The sequence below is a fragment of the Apteryx rowi genome, unplaced genomic scaffold, assembly GCF_003343035.1.
Source record: "Apteryx rowi isolate R43461 unplaced genomic scaffold, aptRow1 scaffold_2, whole genome shotgun sequence".
In the NCBI taxonomy this organism is placed as follows: Eukaryota; Metazoa; Chordata; class Aves; order Apterygiformes; family Apterygidae; genus Apteryx; species Apteryx rowi.
The window spans coordinates 10421596-10445767 of NW_020448307.1; the positions used below are offsets into that span (position 1 = coordinate 10421596).

Consider the following 24172-nt stretch of genomic DNA (forward strand, 5'->3'; position numbering starts at 1 on the left):
CGACTGCTTTACCCTTACCCATCACAGCACAGAGCAGCAGAATTTTGAGTTTTTTTCCTTGTGATAGTTCAAATTTTTTGTTAGCTTAAATCTGAATAAGAGGATCTCTGTATCTGCTGATGTTACCAGTGACCACCTATCAGAAGCTGCAGACCTGCAGTATTGGTAAAGAGTAACTTATCCTCCAGCTGAAGAGGGTCCTTTTTTTGTCTCAGCTGTCTTGTATGATTTTGGCTGTTACTTATAGTCAGAACTTTAATTATGTTTAGTGTCCTAAAAGTCCATTTAGGTGCCTGCAGGGATTTTAAACAGGCATAGGTACCTAAATTCTATGTCTTCTTGGCTGTTTGTTCTCCATCTCTAAAATGGAGATATAATGCAAGACTACTTTAAATTACAGGGAATGTATGATATCAAATAATGTTTGATACTAAAACAAAAACCACTGTGTAGACACCTTGACAAAAGGCAGGTGGGGGTTACTTCACTCCTGCTATCAAAAATAACGTCTACATCTTCATTGCTGGGGAAATACCTTGGAAATGAGAGGCCCTACAGTCACAATCTGGTTGAAATACGGAGGTTTTGATGCTTTAAAAGAATTCTGACCATATCGTGTAATGTGTCCTTTAATCCAGTGGGATTGAAAATCCTAACCCATCATAAATAATGTTTTGCATGCTTAGTAGTTAAATGTAATAAAAGTTAACCTTGAGTACTTTCTCAAGAGTACTGGAAACTGAATTCTGCCATCTGATACTTGCACCAGACTTCAGTGGGTCGGTGGCCTTCATACGTGATTAGCTGAAGTAAGAAGAATGTTGCCTGTAGAGTTATACGATATTTCACAGTGTAACAAGCTTTAAAACAGAGTTGGATTAGTCCCATCTCTCCCTTTCCCATCATTTCATATCTGACTATTTGAATGTTGAAAAATAATATCTTTTTCGTAGTGTTAGTCTAGAGGCCCAGGAGATGATGTGTTTGGTTTCCTTTTCACATGTGCTTGGTTTCCTTTTCACATGTGTTTCGGTACATATTTTATTTTATAGTTATAACAAACTAGTGAAACAGCAGTTTTTGAACGGTTCTCTGTCGCACTGCTGGTGTGGGCAGATTACAGAAGGAAAGGGAGTGAGGGGCAGTGACACGTCCGGGTTGTCTTGAATAGAGCAGGATAATCCTACTGGAATTTTTTGCCCAGTTTTTCTTGCTCATTCACTTTTGTTTTGTGCAGCAAGCAGAGTTTGGAAGAAGAAAAAAAGTGACATTATATTTTGCTTTGCTGTTTGGGGAAAGCGTCTACCAGTTTGCAAGACCCTTATTTACGCACATAATTGCTTTGTCGTTCCCAGATTTTGCTGTCATGAGCTGGGACACATTTGTTCCGAGGCACCAGTGACCTACCACTTGCTCCAGGTCAGAGGCAGGGTTGTCCCTTGTCTGAGCCTCTGTACACAGGCATATACAGTATATGAAAAATTGTCTGTTATGAGATGCAGATAACACGTCTTCAGCTGCAGAACCACATACATACACACACATATACACATAACATTTTTGTGGGGCTTCAGTTAAGAGAATATTGTTAGGTCTTCGTTAAGTCCAGGTGAAGAATTCTCACATTTTTTGAGACCATCAATTACACAAGCATACTAGTGTTTAATTTGACACAGTACATTGTCAGTGTCCATTTTTTAATCAGTCAGCTACAACTTAGATTCATTTTGGGTAATTACCTTTGCCACTAAATGTGTATCTTCTGCTCAGTTAGGGAAGAGATTGCAGAGAATGTAAAAATCAATAGTAACAAAGTGAATAAACTCCGCTGGTGGAAACCTCCTTTCCTGAGAGGACCCTAAGGCATGGTCCATGCCCACCTTGCTGTCACCAGCCACTGTGATTGTACGTGCTGCCAGCCCAGTGATACACAAGGGCAGCCTGGCATCAGCATGGTCTTTTCAGAGCAAAACCCAAGTGCTTTTGTTCTGAAGTCCAAAACATGGAACAGCACACRTATGAGCAGGTCCTTCTCTGCGTGAGGTCCGCTTCCAATAGCCTTCGTGCCTGTTTGCACAGTAGCTAAATGTGTTTGAGGCCAAAAGACAAGTAACTGTTTTAAGTGTGCCATGCCGGGAAATGGTGCAGCARTCCCTCCTCTGGCCTTGTGTCCTCTTGGTGAGCTGAGATGCTCTTACAGCAGGTGTCCAGATACCAGGGTGATGGGCTTGATATGCATGTGGATCACGGTGCAAGAAGTAGAAAGTTGTGCTCGGTTTGCAGACGTGCACCACGGGACAGCAGCATGCRGAGATGCCCTGGCTAGTCCTGGCTTGAAACAGTGGCAGCAGCAGAGCGTTGCTCTGCGTAGACTAATTAACTCTGGCAGCCAGGTGCTTAATACTTTGCTCGCTCGGGGCCTTAGCRAGTTTGTCTGTTTAAGTGCATTCTTGCATACTGCTGCTGGACCTATAAGTATATTTATATGTACTGTGTACTGTCTGGAAAGCTACAAATCAGTTACTGATAAGTATGCCACTTCCAGCAAGATTAATGTTAAATTCCCCCTTTTAGACCAAGCAAWTTGCAAATTGCTAAATTAGATTTTAACATTCTAATACTCTTCTTCGTGTCATATTTTCAGCRTCTTTGTTTTTTATCACCTGATGATACTGTTTGTGTTGGTATTGGACTTTGAGACATATTAATATGATACACATATATTTTGGTGGCAGTTTTTTATGATGACAACAGTTCTCATGAAATCCACTAGAAACAAGTAGTTTTCACCGAATAATGTAATCCATTATAATGTGKTATGTTTTTTGTTTTGAGTTGGATGGAAGGAGGTTATTTGTTTTACTCAAGAGAAAACAGGTAATACCATGTTACTTTGATGGTATTTTATTGATAACTTCAGAGTTTGGATGTGAATATTCCTATAAGCTGCCAATGTTACATAGAGAAGTAGGACATAGGCACAAATACATGATTGCATCACCTGTGTGACCATTTCTAGTTATCCATAGCATCTTATATCTTTTACTTTATTATCTGATCATCTTGCACTCTTTAATCTGTTTATTCTATYTCTCCCTTGAAGTGGGGACGTTATAATATTTCTGCTTTAGGAAAAATGAATGTAGTATCATCTAAAATATTTTTTTAAATTCTAGTAAAAGGAAAATGGCTAATTTTGGTGAGCCCCACTTGAGTGCAAAAAAATTTCAGCTATCTCCAAACCGTGTCAGCTGAGTGTGGAGGGGTGGATGGAYGCGGTTACCACCTCTTGCGGGCCTTTGGCCAACAGGGATGTTTTGTGGCATATCCCAAATTCAGCAGTGTCCACCGAAGAACCAGAGGTCAGTACCATTCCCACTGTAAATGAAACATCAGAACCACTTCATAGCTGGCCACTGGGTTTCAGTTAGGTCCYTCACCCAGGCTCGCCCAGGGTTTTTGGAAGCATCAGCTTTATAGGCAAATAGCTGCACTTGGGCTATTTTAATTTCCATTCTCTTTTCTTCACTAGTTTGTTTGCAAGCCTWCTCCAAATGCTAAACTGTGATGGCAGGAGAGCGGCAAGATGCAAAGGGGGTGAAATAGGCAGTTATTTTTATTCCTTTTCCCTTGTGCCTGTGAGGCTCCAGATTCCAGCTTAGTGCTCTCTCTGTAGGCGTGTTTGGGGGCTACTTAACTAGTATTTGGGGACAGAGCTGCCGTATTTGTTGATTTGGCTATAATTGACTTGCAAGGTGATCTAGCGCTGCCAAGTTCGCAGAAGCCCGCTCGGCCCCAGAGCGCTCGTTTGGCCCGGAGCGCGAGCCTGCGGCAGTGCTTCCCAGCGCCTCCGTCCTTTGCCGAATCTCGATTCCTCCCGAGCCCGGTGCGGGGAGGAGACCTGCCAGCCGAGCTTCTGCGCAAATGGGGCACTGCCGGTTTGTGAGTCTGAAGATGGTTAACTGATCTGTGCATTCAATTAAGATGAGTTTCTCAGTTAACAGGCACCCTGGGAAGAAATGAGTTGCTTTCATTTCTGGGATTATGAGCACTTAATGAAGGAGACATATCAGCATTCTGCCTGTGTTGCATRCGATAACCCTAAAATGCAGCGCGGATTTGCAGCTTACTTGTCTAGCAAAAAAGCTTGCCAGGTGAGAAGGCAAAATCAATGCTTGTATGAGTTCTTTTGCAGACAGACTCACGGGGCTGAATTTAAAGTGGCGATGCAGGCAAAGTTGCATTTTACTTTATACTTTTCTGGAGGTCTATTGCTTTGTTTGTAATTTGCCTATTTAAAATTTMATTCAAAACATAATTTAAATAATATTTACCATAGTCTCTCTGTCAGACTTACATTGTTAGCAGAACATCTGGGAAGAAAGATGGATGTATCTGAGTAGAGGCTGAGGTTTTGCTATCTGATGTATATCCAAAATATAAGCTAAGCCGCCAGTAAAAATCAGTGTAGTTCCAGAAAAATTAAAACAACAGTTCTGGTTTGCACCAATTAAGGATTTTGGACAAAATAAATTAAAGATCACTCTATACGGGGCCTAAATGACTAATAAACACTTTCAGGCAAAGTGTAAGCAAAAGCAATCAATGACCATGTACCTGGGAAAAGAGGGGGGAAAAAGAAAAGGCAAGAAGGGCTGCTTTTCCCTGGGGACGTTTTTGTGACATTTGTTAGCGGGGCATGACGCATGCAGAATAATACCCATCGGGCTGCACCCTCCGTTGCGGGGGCAAACACTCAGCGGTGGAGGATGATGAAGGGATTGGGCTGGAGTTTCGGAGCGGCTCAGCATTGGTGGAGACGTAGCGAGCCCAYGGCCCCGCTCAGCCTGCAGACCCGTGGCTGCGCCCTCCCGGGGAAGTGGGTTTTAGTGCACTTATTTGGGTGAAGAAAATGACGTGTCCTGTTTACTAGGTAAGGTCTTTTCTTGGGTGTAGTCAGTGCAGTGAAGAATAATTTGGAAGTTTTCTTTGCCCCTTCGGGCAGGTATGACTAACRATACTTTGCTTCCAGTGCTGTATTTGTCAGGATCATTGCAGCCACTTCAGAGGAAGGGAAAAAATAAATTAAAATTACAGTAATGAGCCCACTCTGCCCTGGCTGTTGGTAGATGAGTTGTGCCATATTACTCCTTATTTGTTTACTGACCTCCTCAGTAACCTGCTTTGGTTAATTAATTAGTTTCAGTGAAATTACTTTCACATATGGTTAATTTTCCTTTGACCACCACCCAGTACCCCATTTGATTAAATTAAGTCAGGCACAGAGTCAATCACTTTTCTACCAAAAAAAAAAAAAAGGCATTGATAAGGTTTGTTGTCATTTTCAAATTACCTTGAAAAGCAATTGAAGAGGCATTTAGTCTGGTCCTGAGGTATGGCTAGTCTGTGCATGCAAGGCGAAAGCAATACTGCATCTTTAAACAGGCTTGAATAAGGTTTCCTTAACTATTGAGCCTAACTCTGAGATCTCCCCTGCTGTGAGCCATAAGTTGCTTGTAGGCTTGTTCTAGAGAGTAATAAGTATTGTTGTTTAGCAATTGTGTTGTTGAAATTCAGCTCCACTATGTCTGACAGTATTTATCTAAAATACTTTCCCTGGTGCGTGCTCAAGTTCCAGTAAACCGTGTCTTATTGTGCGACCTTTTCATTTTCCAGTGAAAAGGGATCAGCTCGTCAGATAAAAGCTACAAGCTGGAGTACAGGAAAAATGCGTGCTCAGAAAATCCGAGCATGATTGAAAACAAGATGTGTTAAATCAATGCAGTTTATCGCCTGCCTATTCCTGGCAATTGCTGTTCTAAGCTCATTCTGAGCACACACTAGATGATAAAAGTATAGTGTCACAGTGCTCACTGGGGTGTGAGGGCAGGGAAACATGTTTATCAGACAGGCTGGTATGATTTTTTTTTATACTCTTGATAACAGTTATTGTCAAAATTTTTGCGAAAAAATCCGAACAATTATAGAAGTAGGTGATAGAAATGCTGCTAAGATCAAAGATTACTGAGAACGCTTGAATTACACATTTCTGTTTAAATATTAGAAACTAACTAACAGCAGACCCACCTGCTTGTGTTTTAAACAATTTGCTGCATCATCCAGGATACAGCCAAAATGGTCCTTTTGCTTTCAAGTGAGTAGCCCTATCACTGTTTCATGTTGACAAATCAAAACTAATGTTTAGAAATGAAGATGTTTGGAAACTACTGTTTTCTCAAGGGATTTAATCTTAGTTATGGAGAAAGGTTAAAGGCCTAAATGATGCCTCACAGGAGGTCAGTCTCTTCCAAGAACATCACACCTATAATGTTCGTTACAGCAAGGAACAATTCATTTTGTTTTTATGATTCAGGTCTACCTGTTCTTCTCCATGAATCTCATTTGCACAGATTTTGGAGGTGATAGCTGGTGGTTTTCTAATTTTCTCTCTTAAAGATTTCTTTTTGCTCTGACCTTAGTGCGCTTGTACAACAGAATTGTACAATTTTGAGAAACAGCCAAATTTAGGCTAAGATGCTTTCTAATAGGAATGGCTTTGGCATTCAGACAAGACACTGTTTTTCATTTATGCATCCTCCCCCTTTTTTTCTTTCATAATCTGCACAGAAGATCAGAAATGACAGGGTTAAAAGAGAGAGAGAAAGGGAATAATAAAAAGAAAATATTTCTACATACCAACATATTACAACAATGGGTTTCAATGCTGTATACTTTGAAGTAGTCTGTGAAGGGTGGCAAAAAGAAACAACTTCATATATGTTGTAAAAAATTCTCTCTGTGTGAAAATTTTAAAGGCATCTCCATCTACARTGTAGAATTTGAGGAGTCCATGAAAGGGAAAATGTTGAAAATAAGTGTAATAGAAAATGAAAGAAGTTAGATGAGGTGACATTTTAGCATTTCCTACAGTCTACTTGGTACATCTCTGCATCTGTTTCTGAGCCAAGAGTTTAAAAATAAATACAGTGTCTTTATTTTTTCAATGTTTTTAAGTAGACCTAAATATAGACTTTATGGCTAACCTTAGGCACCCCTTCTTTTAAACCCTGGCTTTGCATTCTTTTGCTTGTGTGCATGTGTACACATGTATTTATTTATTTAAACAAAGGGGTAGTCCATTGAGAACTGTCCATTTTCAGTAATTTTTTGCTGCACATTCATGTGCATTACCAGAATGTGCCCAGCAAACAGGAGAATATTCAAATGTAAATGCTGTTTTTTCTTTTTTCTTCATGATTGCCAAAGGTGCATCAATTAACCCAGATGACTAGGCAAAGTAACCAACACACATTAATTTCCTTCTGGCCCTCTGTATATATATCCCCAGTGAGTTCTACCAGCCTGTTCTGAAATTGGTATCCTTAAATTTCAGAAGCTTGAAACTGGACTCTATTTCAGACTCCCTTAAGGCCAAATCTTTCCCATTAGACAAGAGATCAGCGCAGTCAGAGGCAAAAGAAGAAATRGCGAAGCTCATAAATTGTTCAACTTATTTTTTTCCCCAAGCAAGATTGCAGGTTGCTAAGAGTGAACATTCAGAGTTAATGTACTTTGAGAAAGCAACACATGATCCTTGCTAGACAGATACAGTAATTTCATTCCTTAACTTTCATAAAAAAATTTGGGCTCAAGACATGCATTCCTTGTATCTTCAGAACCCCCACTGGCTGCAGAGGCTGGGCTAGGTGGGAAGGGAATGTCTCCTCTGGTTCTTAGTTGCTGGAGAAAAATTGTTATCAGGAAGAAAATATCACGCTGTTTGTAATAACTCTGATGAACACAGTGGAGCTGCCTTGAATGCTGGCCTATTGCATTTTTAGTTCAAGTAAAGAGCAGTCACTAGGGAAGCTCAGAGATCCAGGTGTTAGATTTATCATTTGACTCAGCTCTGCATTTTGCTTATTGCTTGGCACRTGCACGTGGTGTTTGTTTGGACGTTACACTGCAATAAAATACGAGAATTACATTTTGACTATCTCTATCTCTTCCAATTTCCAATTAAGAAAATTACATCATGTCACACTATGATTTAAAAAATGGAAATTAAGTGCACAAGAATATGTTTAAGTGAGGGAGCACTGAGGCCATAAAAGCAAGGAAATTCTGAGTTAGCACTGGAACGGCCTTTCTAGCTCCAACCTTTCTGTGCAGGCTCTTGCTGTCCCACCCACTTCCGTTTTCCATTGCTTGTGGGAATAAACACTCCAGGGAAAGTCAGTGGAAAAGAAACTTTATAAAAAGCAAGCCAAATTCTCAACAACAACAACAACAAATAGCTCAAATACTTGCATGTTTTCATTTAACGATCTTTAATTAGCAAAGGGATAGTCTTTGCAGGGAGATTTGCAAAACAGACTTTTTTTTCATTTGATGATGTGGTTTTGAAGTGGTTGTTTTTTGCTGTGTTCTTTGTAGAGCAAGCATAAAGAGCCCACTACGCACAAGAGCTGTTGGGTAGGGTTTGCTTACAGCACGCCATGTCAAGATGTTGCTTTGTAATGTCATCAGCTGTTAGTATTGCTATTCTGCAGGGCCATAACATGACAATTTGGCATCTAGAACTTGTTATTATTATGGTCTGTCCTGTCCTGTCCTGAGCAGCTATGTCTCAGAGTCAAGGTTTTATCTCTGGGAGAGTCAGGGGCTTCTAGCAGAAATCCGCAAGAGCCTGGAGCCAGAAGCCACAGGCTATCAGAGAAGGCAGATGCCCTGGAGCAGCTCATTGGTGGTATCTTGCCTGTACAAGAGGCAGGGGCTCCCACTTTGCATCGCCTAGTAGACTCTGTGCTTGGTGCAAGCGGGGAGTCAGAAGCCAGAACCTTTCACGTAACTGCTCTCATTTGGTGCCACTTGCACCCTACCCTGCTGTTTCTCAACGCTGTGGAGATAGGTGTGTATATCTCATATACAGCTATGAATACAGATCAAAAAGGAAGAGAATTGATTCTAGAGGTGGGCATCTGAGTTGCTGGAAGAGAGGCCAAATGTAAAAGAGAAAAGAAGTCCTTAGCTATAAACTTACTCTGAAGCCATTAAGATTGCAAGACTCCTATTGAAGAGTCTGCTGCTTCCTAGCTGACCTTGATTTCATTTAAAATATTAATTCTCTGAGTCTTCAGATGTTCTGGCAAGTGCCTCATTTGGTCACTGGGCACAGAGAGACACCTTAATTGTGTTCTTGACCTTCATTGCTGTGACTGTACGGCAGTATTTTTGTATGGAATTCTTCATGCTCTTCTGTGGGTATGAGGTGTTGAGGCGCGTAACTTCGTGTGTGTTTCTGAGCTCTCCTTATGGACACAGAGTCAGCTTCTATTTATGTTTTGGTGAAATTCTTTCATCAGCCATGAAAAAAACCTCAAAAGAAGGCCACTGAAAAAAAAACCCTAGGTCCCTCTCTGCATCTCTTTGACATTACAGATCAGGACTTGAAAATTTGCTAGGTCTCTAATTCTGTTGCAGAGAAGAATTCAGAGAAAATGAATTTGTATAAAGACAAAAGTAGAGTTTAAAGCATCTTCTTCCATTCTGTTGTTTTAGCCACAACCTGCTGGACCTGATCTGACACCATTATAGCATATTTTTGTAAGTCTTTTTTACCTTCCACAAGCTCTCACCCACTATGCCTTCCCAAGAAAACCAATGGGTCTTTGGTGTACCACAGGAATAAGCACTGTGGGACATGAATTCCCACATGCAGCTTTCCCTATGAGTCTCACTTAAAACAATCAAGACCAGATTTCTCTTCTGGGATAGGGACTGTCAGACCCCTGGACCTGTGACCAATTTGTTTGTAACCTCCAGTCTTTTGCGGTATCTTTTTTCTTTTGTTATTTGAGCCCCTAGAGCTCCTTCCCTCTCCTTGCAGCCTTGCTGCTGGCTGCATCCACTGGAGAAGTAAATGGGAAGTTCATAGGTCTAAGTGCTGCTTTCTCATTGGTTTTGGGTCAAGTGGAATGAAAAAGAAACAAGGGCTGAAAAATAAAAGGAATAAATGAAACCATGAATGCATGGGAAACAAATTAACTGGATATGTTTTACGTTCTGAAATATTTCCATAATGCTTCTATGTAGTGTGTGTTTATTTTTCTTTGAATAATAATGTTAAAATGTGTCTAATTCAATTACTCTCTGCATTCGCTGAATGAGTTTTCCTCGGTGAAGAGTTCTCCTACACTACCCCAAGCTACGAATTCCATATGATATTTGAACAGGTCCTTTTAATTGCTGATATTAAGTGTCGATCATTCTGCTGTAAGTTGGCAGCATGGCCAGAGAAACAAATTCCTCTCTCAGATACATCAGACAGTCATTCAATTAACGACCAAAGCTTTATTGACACAGTAGGAATTCATTATGTGAAATATTAAAAAAAGCCCTCCACTGACTAGTTAAAAAAAAAAAGAGAAAGAGACTTTTTAAGATGGTGGATTATCTACATGTAGTTATTAAAATTATCAGTGCACGATTTGAAATTATAGTTATGGTGAAAACATTTTTCTCAGAGGTATAAGCAATATTTCTGTTGAAAAATAAGTTGGACTTTGAAAAGATGAATATAATGTACGCATCCTATTTCCATAGACATTGTGCATTTTCTTGATTAAAAGCCTTAGATTTTATGAGTTATGGCTTTAGMCTTGCTGCATAAAGAGCTTCATGGCTTATTCTGTTAGAGTCTAATTTGAAAGAAAGTTCTTCCTCAAGGGTTTAAGAAGTAATTCATAAAATGGTAAGAATAATAAATATTGTGCCTTAACTCATACACTAGCATAGATAGACAGATTTTGTACACCTGGGTGTAATTTTAGTTAATTCACACAAGAGACAGGCTGAAAGTTTATTGTTTGGAAGGAGAAAAATGGCTTAAATCTTGTATTTGCAAAAATGATTATATTAGCTTAAATGAAAATGCTACTCTATTAATGGCTTCAATAAGCTTTGCATTTGGAAAAGTATTTTAATAAAAGTTACCTGAAGTTTACTGCAACTTAAAATATGTAAGTGAGGGAAAAGTACTTACTTTGATTTATATGTCTTTTGGAGGTGTAATTATTGGCTTTTTACTCACCTATGTAAAACAATGTACTTTTGTAAATGGATTTCTGGCCACTTTACTCCTTTTTTTCCACATAAAAAGTAAGCACTGTCAATCAAAGAATTTTAAGGTTTATTTCCTCTTTAGAAATGATTGATAGCCTTTTAGATTTACAAGTTGACAAGTTAAAGGGTTCTATTGGTATAATTATGTACTAAATTCACAGTCTTTCAATTTAAATGTCCTTTTAAAACCGCAAGATTATCATACCTGTATTTTGAAAAGTGGGCCAGTCAGTTTGGGTTGGTATACAAATTGCTTCCATTAGCCTTGGGACCTATTTGAATTTAATACAGTTTTTTAAAGTTAGTAGTACTTTAATAGTACTTTTAAAATTTAGGGTAATGGGAATGCATTTTAAGTACAGTATGTGTTAGCTTGTTTTTAATGTGTGGATGTCAAGAACACAAATAGAGAGTTTGCATTTCTTATTGATTCTTTTTCCAATCATGGAAAAAAAAAATTCTTTAAATTAGAGCACTAGGAAATGTGTTACCAGGAATGGACTTGAGACGTAGATACCAGCCTCGCACAGCGCGGAGGCAGAGGCAAACCCCTCCATGAAGCCAGGACTTGATCTCCCATGTTACCTGCCCCGAGCAGTGGACTGCGCACCGGCTTTTCCCCAGTGTGACGAGATCAGAATCTGAACCTCTTTTTTTTTTTGTGGCGTTTGGCCAGCAACGGACACAGGAACTGGCTTGGCCTTGACTCTGAGGTTGGGGTTAAATATTTAAATGGGGCTTTTTCTTTGAGATACAACAAATTGCATTTGACTTGGATTATAAATGCAATGAGGACTGGAGCGCTGACGGGGTCCAGTCTATGGTTAGATGTTCAGGCGGCTAAAGATTTCTTTGTTCATTTTACCTAAGATTGCAAGGTTTGTATGTTTATAGACTAATGAGTGATATTTGGAAACTACTGTTTCAGACCCAATCCTGCAAACTGCTATGTGCAGCCTTTTCCCTCCACTAAAGTAAAGCTGAAGCTATTTGAAGCAGAAAGTTTTCAGTATCTCTCAGAGGATGCTTGATGCCTTGCGAGATTGGACCATAAAATTAACATTTTTTTTTTTTTTTTGGTCATTTAGTTCAGAAAATACTCACAGGAAATACTCTGTGGATTTCAAATGTGTTGGATGTGTGGGAAGATATGAGAAAATGACTGCTATCTCTGGGGGTATTTCAGAACTGGCCTCCATTTATAATATTGCAGAATTTAGTAACTACTTTCCCAAAGGATGTGAGGGGAAAATGGCCATAAACTAGACTGAATTAGAGAAGAAACACAATTGACAGTACCACGCTAAAATCTTCTAACATATTTGCAAAAGAAATGTAAATTAGAACTGTAGGGTTTTTTATTTGCTCAGAGTACAGCTCTTTTTGATAATAAATATAAATAGCGTTAAATTAATTTATTGCAATATTTGAAAAAAGTCTAAACTAGATGGATCCACAGTAGGAAGACATGTAAGGAAACTCAAAGGTGATGAAATTGGGGGTTTACAAACGAAGGTACTGTGATATTTTCTGAAAGGCTTCAGAGMAGAGTGGACAGTGTGTGGCCAGAGTGTGGAAGGAAAAACTTAAAAAAAAAAAAGGTCCAGTCATCTAAAAAAGAAGAAAGCCTCAAGCAGAGGAATAGCAGTATTCTCATTCCTTCCATATGATGACCTGAATATAAATAAAATGTCAAATTCAGATATTTCTGATAAAAGGAAATAAATGAAAAAATTGAAGAGGCTGGAGGGACCCCAGGATCTTTGGGGAAATCAAAAACTTCAGGGAATAGTACCTCCTGGAAGATTTCTTGCTTGATGTTATCATAATGCTCTAACAGTCATTTCAGGATATGCTCAGAAGATTCCCTTTAGAAATTAGAGAAAGGTTGAGATTTGTGCTTGGCCTGTGTGCAGCTCCAGCTAGTCGGCGTGAGCTGCAGATTGGTTCTTCACTGCTGCTGGGCAGAGCTGGATTCCCGTATACCACCTTCCTTCTGCCTTGATTTTTGCTAGCATTGCTGGGCCTGTTTATGGCATCAGGATGTATCGAAGGTCCATGAGGACATAAAAATCTGACCCTTTGGTTGCCAGAAGCACCGTCCATTGTAGGATTGCGGTTTGAAAATAATCATTTAAATGCAACGGTTTCTCTAAAAACTGGGCTGTTTTGTGATAGATTGTTTATGGAACATCAATTAGTTGAAAACAAGTCAGGGACAGGATATTACTTTCATGATAAAAACATGMGGGCTCTGGCTAGCAATCTTTAATGTTAGGAGAAGAGTATGAAAAATGTTTTCTGGACTTCCAAGTTTTAAGTATGGCAAATGGTGCTGTGCTTGATTGGACTGATAGAGCTGTGTACCTTGCTGTGGGATGAGCTACACTGAGCTACATGAGAGTGCTTACACACAGTGAGACTGGAAGATACAACTTGATGCTAAACCTGTTTACATGAATCAGATGGCATCATTTTAGTCCCCATAATAAAGTTCATAATAAAACCATCATAACGTAAGGTGCAAGATGTTTTCAAAATTTAACAGGCAGACCTTGTGCAAGAAATCAATTTTTGGTTAATAAGCTGAGATAAAATATATTTAAAGCAAGCTTTGAAATGACACAAAAATGAAAAAAATAGATTTTCTTCGCACCAAAAAGGCTAAAAATAGAAAGTTTCATGTTGAAAAAAAGTATTTTAGCTTGACTCAAAAAAAAATTTCAAATTGTTGTGAAAAATTTCATTGTCTCTGTTGGCATGGGAGAGTCAAGATGCACTGTTGTTTAAAGATGCTTGAGAACTCCTGACTCTTGTTCCAGTTCACCAAGGCACTTAGGAAGTTTTAAGCACACTTTGAAGTCTCGCTAATGTGTGAGTTTTAAAGTGATCATGTGACTGGAAATATAACTAGAAGGTCATTTAATGCAGTCCCCTGTAATTATAGGCAATCATATAAAAAACACAATATGCTCAAATTTGCTTTGCTGAAAGCAAGTGGGTTTAAGTATGTGCTTACAGATAAGCATGTGCTTAAAGGCAGGGCACAATCGGAGCTTCAATTAAGTGCAGGCAGACCAGCATTTTCAAGAAGATTGCTTCCCTCATTTCTCTACTCCATTTTCCTTGACAAGGACTGGAGAAAGACAAACTAAAAACATAGATGAATTATTTTTAAATTTATTAAGTCTTGTGGATTAGTTTGCTTAGTGCTGTTTGAGGCCTGAGCTGGGCTGCTGAAGTCAATGGGAACTATGTCATTTACTTCATTCGATGAATAAAGAATAAAGCCTCTGCCAAGACAAATGTGTGTAGTTCACAACAAAATTATATGTGATCATTGCACATGGAGCATATTAAATGTATAATAGAATCTGGAACAAGAGAGACTCCCTAATGGTTAGTTCTTTTGTCTTCCAATCACAAAGGACCTTCCTCGTAACATGAAAACAGGAAAAAAAACAACATGAAACACAGGGTGCAAAGCATTTATCAAATGAATTTCATCACAGCTCTCAGAGATAATAATTGCTTCCTATTTGGAAGATGTATACAAAGTCACCARATTTTTCAGCAACACTGTCATAGGCACTCAAGTGGGAAGGTTTGTGTTGCTGTTTGAACCAAAGCCTCGGAACTAACCTCAAACAGTGTTGGAACCACGGCTTCACAGTCAGCTTCAGTTAAAGGAGATTTTGCTGTGATCCTTCCCCGGTCTCGCAGCGCTTTGCCAATTGTTACAGTGCAACTGAGCCTGCTTGCTATGCGTTTGTCACATCATGATGTTGTTTGTTGTTTCAGCTCTGAACGAACCCACCATTGACTATGGTTTCCAAAGGTTACAGAAGGTTATCCCCCGGCACCCTGGTGACCCTGAACGCTTGCCAAAGGTCAGCACAAAGTTTATTGTTTTATTAAATATGGCAAAGCTGGCTACTGCATGTTTTTGTCTGAAAGTAAATCCTTTTGAATTTTAACCTGACTATGCGAGTCTCTTTGTGAATGTAACAGTCTGGGTTTGGTACCCAACTCCGATCAGCTGAAACCCAGGCATTGACCAAGGAAGCCCAGCAGAGCAACTTTCATTGTATACTTTATGAGACTTCAGTGACTTCCTGAGTCACAGCTGACGCAACTGCTTTTACCTCTCTTAAAAGCAAACCATTCTCAGTATTCAGAAATACTTCACAAAGAACACATTTTTGGCCAGCATTTTGGAACCTGAGTAGCCTATTTGTAGAAGAATGATGTTTCTCTGTTTTGGTATYGCAGTAGTACTTGCCATTATAATTTGAGAACTTCACCATTGATAAAAGCAAGTCATCTAGGTCTTYGGTGAATTTGTGTCTACTACTGCAGCACTATGTGTTGGTTTAAAATAATAATAATATGCTGCTTTATTTCAGGATCTCTGAAATAATTAGAGCAATGTATAATAAAGTGATTTGGTGTTCATTCCCATCAAAATTAATGGGAAAATTTTTGTTGATTTCTGTCAGGTAAAAGCTACGAAGAACCAGAGTAGTGCATGAGGTTTCTGGGTACTTCTGTCTGGTATTGTGAACACCCTGCCTGGGTCTGCACTCATGTCTGTTCTTACTGTTTTGCCGCACTGTAATTCCACAGGCTTTGGCTCTGGCAAGAATTTGCAGTGAGTTTTGAGACATGCTGGAGAAAGGGGAGATGAATTTGAAAGAGTGTTGCTCTTTGCAGCAGATCCAGGAACACTGAGCGATAGCGTGCATGGTCTGGAGTCACTATATGTGACCAGCTGCTACCATGTGTTGTTCGTGCTCTATTATCATGGCTGTTAGTGATTGAATTGGGCAGACAAGTAGGCCAGGAGCGTGCAACTGAAGAACACCATCATCAACTTGTGCAAAGGTACATGGTATTTGCAAGGGTCCTGAGCGCAGGGTGCATTTATTTAGTGCAAGTGTTAGTAGCCTGAGCACTGGGCCATGTGAATTTGCAGAACTGACACATGAAGCAAACTGGGCTTTAGCTGACACCTCAGGCCAGGTCCCTAAAACAGTGCACATCCAGTATAACCTTTATGAGTGGGGTAAATCTCATGACCTTTCTTCCATAGTTTTCAGAGCTGTAAGTGGGCATTCACTGGGGATTATTCTGGACATTGATTAGTTAATGTTTCTGAAATGTTTCAAAGGTGAGAAGAGTTCATGAACATCATAACTTATTTTGTTTTATTTCTTGACAGAAATGAAATTCAGTATGTGATTTTTAACAGGCTTGTTATATCTGTTATCTTTGCTTAGGAAGGCTTTAGGCTGTGGTTTCAGGGTTGATGATGTGTTGTCCTTCTCTCTTACCTCCAGAGAAACATGCTGTCCTGGAGGGTTACATTTTACTTTGGCTCTGTTCATCCTCTACAAGCTGTCCCTTTCTCTGACTTTTGGACAGATTTGCAGTAGGAGTTTGTAACACAGCTTTCATAGGTTATCGGATTCCTCTCTAGAGGTGCAACCCTTTCCAAAGAAAGAGAATGTCCTTCTGTAGGGGCTTTTTCATCTGCATTGTGCCACTGCAGCCAGGGATGTACACAGAGAGAAGTTGTTTCTTAGAGAATAATACAGCAGCGTTCTTTATGCACCAGGCATTTGCAAGGCCAAAAGAAGAGCTGCAAGGTTTCCCTGAATGCGACGCTCCAGCTGACGAGTGGATGGCCACGTCTTCTGTTTCTAAATGAGGAGCTGCAAGTAAAATATCACTGAGCAGTTCCAGGTCAGGTTATGCAGTGGGAATGTAATGCATCACAGATTTGCATAGGTATCAGGCTCCCTTTCTGACACCCATGTCACTGAGGGGCTCCCCAGCAGTGGTCATTCATGCTGGTATGGGGATGTAGCTATGTGGCTGAGCAGCTTCTTCCTGCCCTTCTTCTGTTTAGACTGAGACTGCTCCCGCACTGATAACCACATACTCCTGCTATCCAGTGTCACAGAACATAAAAACAGGCAGAACAAAGCTCCATTTAATGCCGTATCCTGAATCCAACATGTAGCAGGTTTTTATGGATAGGTTATGAGAAAGAGGGTTGGTAGAGAGCGATCTGTCCCCTTGTTTACCCTTAGTGCATTTGTTTTGAGTACATTTTCAAGATGCATTTTCAGGTCTTTAAATAAAGGCAAATTGTTTTTACGCATGCAGGGGTATGATCTTGACCAGTGTAAATCTGCTGGACAAAAAGAAAAAAATTACTATTTAAAGGACTGTTCAAATTAAGGGGAGAAAGAAGCATCTCTGTGTAAGGCTAGAGAGAAAGAGGATGAAGAGGACCTATTTTGGGGGCAGGGGATGGTTCCTTATGGGCAAGCTTGAAGGTTGGACCTCAAGTTCAAGACTAATTAATATGCCATGCACAGAGGCTGAGTGCAGCAGGGGTTGGCACATGTCGACTTCTGCATTTGAGGCACTGATGGTTCAATTCCCAGCATCACTTGCTGGCTCCAGAATCATTATCAAGGACGCAGCGAGTCTCTGTGCTGGTGAGCACTGCACAGCGCTCTTCCCCATGTCATTAAACCAGAAAGGGCTTTGGCAGTATTCCACTATAGACAATTCTCAGTGGCTACTTAAATGAGAGTTGGAAGCCATATGGCTTCCACAGTGGAACCACGGGCAGAGAGGGCAAATGTACGAGAGACAGTGGCACGGAGAGCAGTGCTCCGAGCTTTCAGTATGTTTTTCTCTGTTGTCCCCATTGTCCTGCCAGTGCATCATCACTTTCTGTTCATTAAAAAGTTGTACTTATTCATTAAATAAGCAAAACAAAATACATGTCTAAAATACATTTCTAAAATTGCTGCTAGGGTTTGTGGCCATTATGCCATTGAAACATTACTTATCCCTGAAGTCAAGGAGAATTGCTGAGGCCATCAGGTGACTGTGAGCACATGCTTTACCCTCCAGAGCTCTGGAGCTGGAAGTTAACAGCCATATCTGTGTCAATAGGCATTTCAAAAACCATGGAGACTATTTGAGAGTAAGTTTGATTCCCATTGGTTTAGAACCAGCATTTTCAGAAGTGCTCAACACCCTTGCTTGGGCTGGGTTTTTGAAATGTTCCRGGCATCTGTTAGAAGTATGCAAAGATAAAAGATGAATTTTGAAAATTTTTCTGTCTCTCCTGGTGCATCAGTGGCAGAATTCCAGTGGGGAATTTCTTCCTATACTGAGAAGAGTGGGAGCACCTGGGAGCTATGGTCTTTGGAAAGCTAGACTGACAGGTGAAAAGTAGAGATGTGTTTAAAGTAGAAATACTAGCTATCGTTTCTGGGGAAAAAGGAGTGAGAGCTGATGTTGGCAGCTGGGCTACAGAGCCRGCTATGGACTAGATTTCCATTCTGTTCATGTACAGGGGGGACCAGGGAAAGCAGCCAGTTTAGAGTTGTCACTAGCAGATGCGCATGTTCACACACACACACATACACACACATGCATGCATCAAGGGGAGTGACAGGCAGTACAGGGGTGGTGGGATTAGCACCCAGTGCTTGGAGTGAGGTCAAGTACCAGGAGTGTGTTGTGCAGTATAGTCTTTTCTTTCTACTACAGAAAGGAGGCAGATCATAGGAAACAAGARATCTCTGGGGAGAAGTGAAAAGAAATACCATGATGCTAATGTTAAGAAATTGTATCAATGTCCTGAAAGTGCAGGCTACAGAAAGCCTGTCTGTGGAGTTGRGAATTGAGCATGCATGTGCCTGTACAATTTCCCTCTGTCTCATGTGTTTGCATATGTGCACACACATACACACGTGCTGTTGGTTCTTGCATACATAACTGCAATGGAAATCACTGAAAAGTTYGGATCACAACATGTTGAATTTATAGAGGTTCATTTATATAACCATCCTACAATCCTTAAAATAAATCCCTGGCAGATATGTTGCAATTCTGCAGTTTTGTTAAAACTCCACAGCTATAGCTGTAAAACAGCTTCAACTGTGAGCTAGACTTGAAACACATCCACCCTAAATGATTTAATAACAACAATTCCTCTTTATATGCAATTTCCTAGAATTTATTTGCCATTTTCACCACTCTTACAACTCATCACTTGTATTTAAATTAAGAGCATGATTGTTCACTCTGTGCTTGAGAAGCAAGTCATTGCATCAACCCCCTCTGTGATCTGAGGTCCTCTTCCTCCCAGTCTGTTGCTTAAATGCTCTCTCTAGGAGACCCCTCAATCCCTCATGAAAGGGGTTTTTCCTTCTGGTTTCTCCCCATGTAGATGGAAGTGAAGCCTCTCTCCCTAGCACACAGGAGCCTCCCTGCTGAGGSGACAACACATGTAAGCCAGGCTCTACCTTCCCTTCAGCTCCTTCTCCCAGGTCAGTCATTAGACCCCAAGATATATCCTAACTCCTCATTAGGACACTAATAGAAGACAGGTGGGTATTAGGAGCCAGTGGCTGGCAAAAGCAGTTGTCTTTTCCCATATGAAATCCTACAGATTTGCCCTTTATCCATCGTGACATGGGAAATGTTTATACTGCAAATAAAGGTTGTCTCTAAACGTGGGTGGGTTGGCCCAGGCTTGCTAGCTGGGGTTAAAATAGCAATAGAGACAAGGCAACTCAGGTTTGCAGCTTCAGCCAGACCCTATGGAAATTCCGGAACGGATCTCCATCTGCTAACCCAAGATACTTTGTTTTCATGCTATTTTAACCTAAGTTAGTCAACTTGAGCTAAGGAAACACATCTTTGTTTTTCCCACCCAGTGGAGCAAGGGACTTGTTAGAAAACTCTTTGTACTAAATGCAGGCGGGAAGGGGGAGGGCGGATGTGAGGAGGAGCTGATGGAGTTCATCTGTACAGCAAGGAGGGCATGAGATATGCTTGGCAGCTTCTACACAGCAGTGTAAAATTTGTGGGAACATGAGAGCAGAGTTAAGGTTGGTGTTAAAACCTTAACAGTGGGGTTTTCATTTCCTAACAATTGGGGCATTTAGTTTGGCTGAGTGACTTGTTTTTTTGGTTTTTTTGTTTTTGGGGATTTTTTTGGTTTTCAGTAAGCCCTATAGAAAATATTTAGGGAGAAAGTGTCAAAGCTACTGAGAAATAGACAACCAAAATTCCTGAGGCTACTCTGAAAATGTCACCCTTGCAGGGTGGTGTATGCGAGAGGGACGGAGGGTAGGTCTGGGAGCATGCAAAGAGTCTGAAATAACAGAGAGCTGAGAACAGGAGCCGCATTGCCAGCTGAAGGGCAGAGTCGTATACAAACGGCTGGCAAGGAGCCTTTGCTTTTCTGAAGGTCAGCAGTGTACGTACGCATTTCAGTGAGTTTTCTTTATAAGTGGGTCAGTGTTTACTCAGCAAATGATTAGAGCAGATGGTGTAATTTAGAATCTATGACAAAACTTTTAATAGATCAGGGCTAACATGATGACAAGGAGCTCTGCGCCTTTCGCTGTTCCTGATTTCGGCTTTGCCTTGGGGTGAAAATCTTGCCTGGGGTTGGGTTTTCTAGATGGCACATTCCATCTGAGCAGCCCGAACCACTTGTTTGAGCATCCTGTAAGAGTGATCTCTGTGTTCCCGTATCCTTTATTATTATAATTTTTAAAAACAACAATGAACTGATGGTGGCATGAAGACACCAAACAGGTAAACACGGTCCCTTCAAGGAACCGAGCTTTTGAAGAAATAAACCACAGTTTGAAGAAAGTAACAAAGGCTGCATTTGTGTATTTTGCTCTGTGGAGCTGAAAATATCTAGTAAATTGATCCCATGGGAGTAATAAATACACATTACTTTATCTTGTACTTCATGTCCTATACCCCTGAGCCTTGATAGAACAACACCACTTAATAGACTTAAAAAAAGAGTAATTACAGTCATTGGTTGTGTGATATTTCAGCCCTTCCAGCCCTGCCTGACCTTCTAATTTAGCTCACCGTGTCTAACTAATGCATTTATATTCATCTTTTATGAAGCATGTGTAGTACAAAATTGACTTTGCAGCCTTTAGCAAGCTGTCTTACCAGGTTTAGGATCTGGTTAGTACAGCGTACTGTATAGCATATGTACATTTATGTCAGAATCTTGCACGCATATGGTTCTGATCAACTATTACCTTTTATCCTTTTGGAAATAAAATAAAAAAATATTTATTCCATTTCATCCTCCCCTCCCCTTTTTAAAGCTTTTATTCATTGCGGCATTATTTACAGCTAAACATGCAGGCAGAAAGATGCAAGCATTTTTAAAATGATTACCACTAATGTTTCTACTTGTCAGAAGTGCTTAAATTTTCCTGCACTTTGTCTAAAAACTTAGCACTTTTACCTTTTAAGAATTACAAATTTATAAGATCTTACCACGCTGATTTACAAACACAGCTGACAGTTTATGATGAATGATGTTGCAAAATGCACAATATGTTCCTCTGTCGTTTCTATGCATGTATATATTAAGAAGAAGATTAAGAAGAGAGAGAACCCCCCTCTGAAAGAAACCCTTGAGTTAGAGAGCACGCACACAAATCTCTCTCCTGTGTTTCCTCATAACTTCCTGCTCACTTCACTCAGCCAGTGGAGCACAATTGTTCTCTGTGCATTTTCTCCCACCATATGGTATCCTCATTACCATACACTAAGGRTCCATATGGGGAACTTGTGAAGTGAACTGTATTCATTTTAACTGCCAGATGAGCAGCCTTTTGCTTTGCAAGCTTAGCTTAAGTCATCTGCTGTCTTTATGTTGTTATGGCAACACAGCACCAATAAAAAATTCTAATCTACTGTAAGTGTCTTGGATCACAGTGTTTTAAATGCTTGCCGTAACTGTCCTCTAAGTGAAGATGCTTGTTCTTTCAGTATGACAAAGGGTTATTGTCAACTCCAGCAGGTGGCAGTAAAGAAATTGTTTCTTTTTTTTTTAAACCTTTTTTTCTTTTCTTTTCCTTTTTCCCCTTCTCTCTATTCCCCTAGCCTGAAAAGTCATAGAATTACACAACAGAGCAGGATGGGCACTTGGGGGTTAATCCTTTACATTTTCTAGGATTTCTGACGCTGAGGTCAGATTTGCAGGTGATGTTCCTATGCTGCAACTCAAATACTAAGGATAGTAAAGTATGAAACTGTGGTGGCAGCTAATGCGTTTTACTAAGAGAGAGATCCAGCCTCGAGTATCACTTCACTGGGCTTCTGAAGCCTCCATAAACATGAAGCTACTTGGGTTTCRCAGTTGGTTTTTAGCTGCATTTCCAAACTCCTTACTCAAACATGAAGCTAATTAAGAATGCCTTATAGTGATGGAAGTAGGCAGCAACATCCTTAAATATAAATCATTTTCACCTCCGCAGGCCACATGATATGTTGCATCTCTGTCTCTCTGTCTGTATCGAAAGTGAATGTTTGTAGTCTCAGTTCATCAGTTCACATTAGCCTCATGCTGAATATTTAAACACAGAACAATTTGAACACACCATGAAGAGAGACAGTGACTGCACTTTCACTTGGAACAGCAAGGGCTCATCTAATAATAATTTAGTAAATCAGCCATTTAGTGGCTCAGTTGTACACCGCATTGTGCCAAATAATATTCAGTTCAACTGTACGCTGGTAAAATTGAAATTCAGACTCCGATCACATGTCACTTTTTTGCTCAATGGAGAGATGAAATGGAAAATCACCCTCCCAAAAGACTACTTGAATGTAGTGATTTATCATAAGTATAGCAGAGTGACAATATAAACAGGAATTGGTTGTATATGGCACAATGTATTCTAATTAGGCTTTTATTGTTTTAGTTCCTTCTGCACAGATTATTTGGTAATTCAGGATTTGCATTTACATCTTCAACTCATTACATATATGGGCAAGGAGTGGATAAGCAGAGATGCTGCACAGGCCTATTGGTATCCTTAAGGCTCAGCCCCGGTGGGCAGTGCAGCGAGACCCTTATTGCCATAGTGGGAGTCCTGGCTCACGGGGAAACACCGTGCCCTTAGGAGCAATGGGGAAATGCATCTGCTGCATTTCCTCATCACGAGGTGCGATGCATGTTACTCCATACCATGAAAGCAATATAAGATTAATTTAGTTTTCCTGATTAAGGCTATCAGGATCTGTACAGAACGGTAATATCTTTTATTAGACTAACCAATATAGTTTGGAAAAACAGATGAGCTTTTGGGTACCCAAGCTTTGTTTCCTGTGAGTGAAAGTACCTTTTTTTCCAGCTATATCAGTCGATCTAATAAAAGATACCACTTCTCCCTACAAAACTTGCCTTGGTTATAACCATAGACTGTTTTGGCTTCAGCCAAACAGCTACAGTTTAAGGCTGGCTTTGATGAAGATGAGGGAGAGAGAATATTTTCCTAGAAAATATGTTGTGAAGCTTAATTTGGTCCCATTAAARTGGCGCTATGAGATCTCTGAATGCAGGGCATTGCAGAGGTGTGAAGCAATGCCTATAATCTCACCTACAGTTTCCATTCCTAACCTAGTTTTRGGTGTTATGCAGTGGTTTACATGGTGATGTAAAATATGATTGCTGTCTATTTCTCACGACGCACTCCGATTGAGCAGCGGAGAAAGCATCCTTCTAACCATCATGATGCCATTTAGCAGAGAGTGCTGGAAGCAATAGGATGCTGTTGTCGTAATTCTTCTAAGAAATACAGAGCTTCACAATCTATACTTAACTGCTGACACTTGAAAACTCAAACATTTTGGTAAAATGAATCAAGCAGTAATGTTTCTTTTATGAGATCTCCTCACAGGAAGGGAAGGTTTGGCACCATGTGGAGATCAGGCTCAGTGATCCATCATAGCAAAGTCAGCTGTCCCGGCGCGTCTCATAGGTCACACGATCGAACCAGTGGCTCTTACAACTATATTATTGCTTATGGAACAGTAATTGAGGCACCATGGTTAAAAATTACCTGGTCTAATAGGCAGTGAACAATTTGCACTCAATACAATTATAAGGCAAATCATTCATTTCATAACACTTGGACTAATTTATTTGTTGACCTTTTAATATCCATAGCTCTTCAGTAGTATT

At 40.2% G+C, this 24172-nt stretch overlaps 1 protein-coding gene across 2 annotated transcripts in view; it reads left to right on the plus strand.

The window, feature by feature from the left end:
* Window positions 1-24172, plus strand: part of EBF1 (early B cell factor 1) — a 263104-nt gene that overhangs the window by 216554 nt on the left and 22378 nt on the right. For both annotated transcript variants that reach the window (XM_026063502.1, XM_026063503.1), the window contains exon 7: window positions 14926-15014. In XM_026063502.1, the coding sequence (XP_025919287.1) occupies window positions 14926-15014 (89 nt within the window). The remainder of the gene's footprint in view (window positions 1-14925; window positions 15015-24172) is intronic.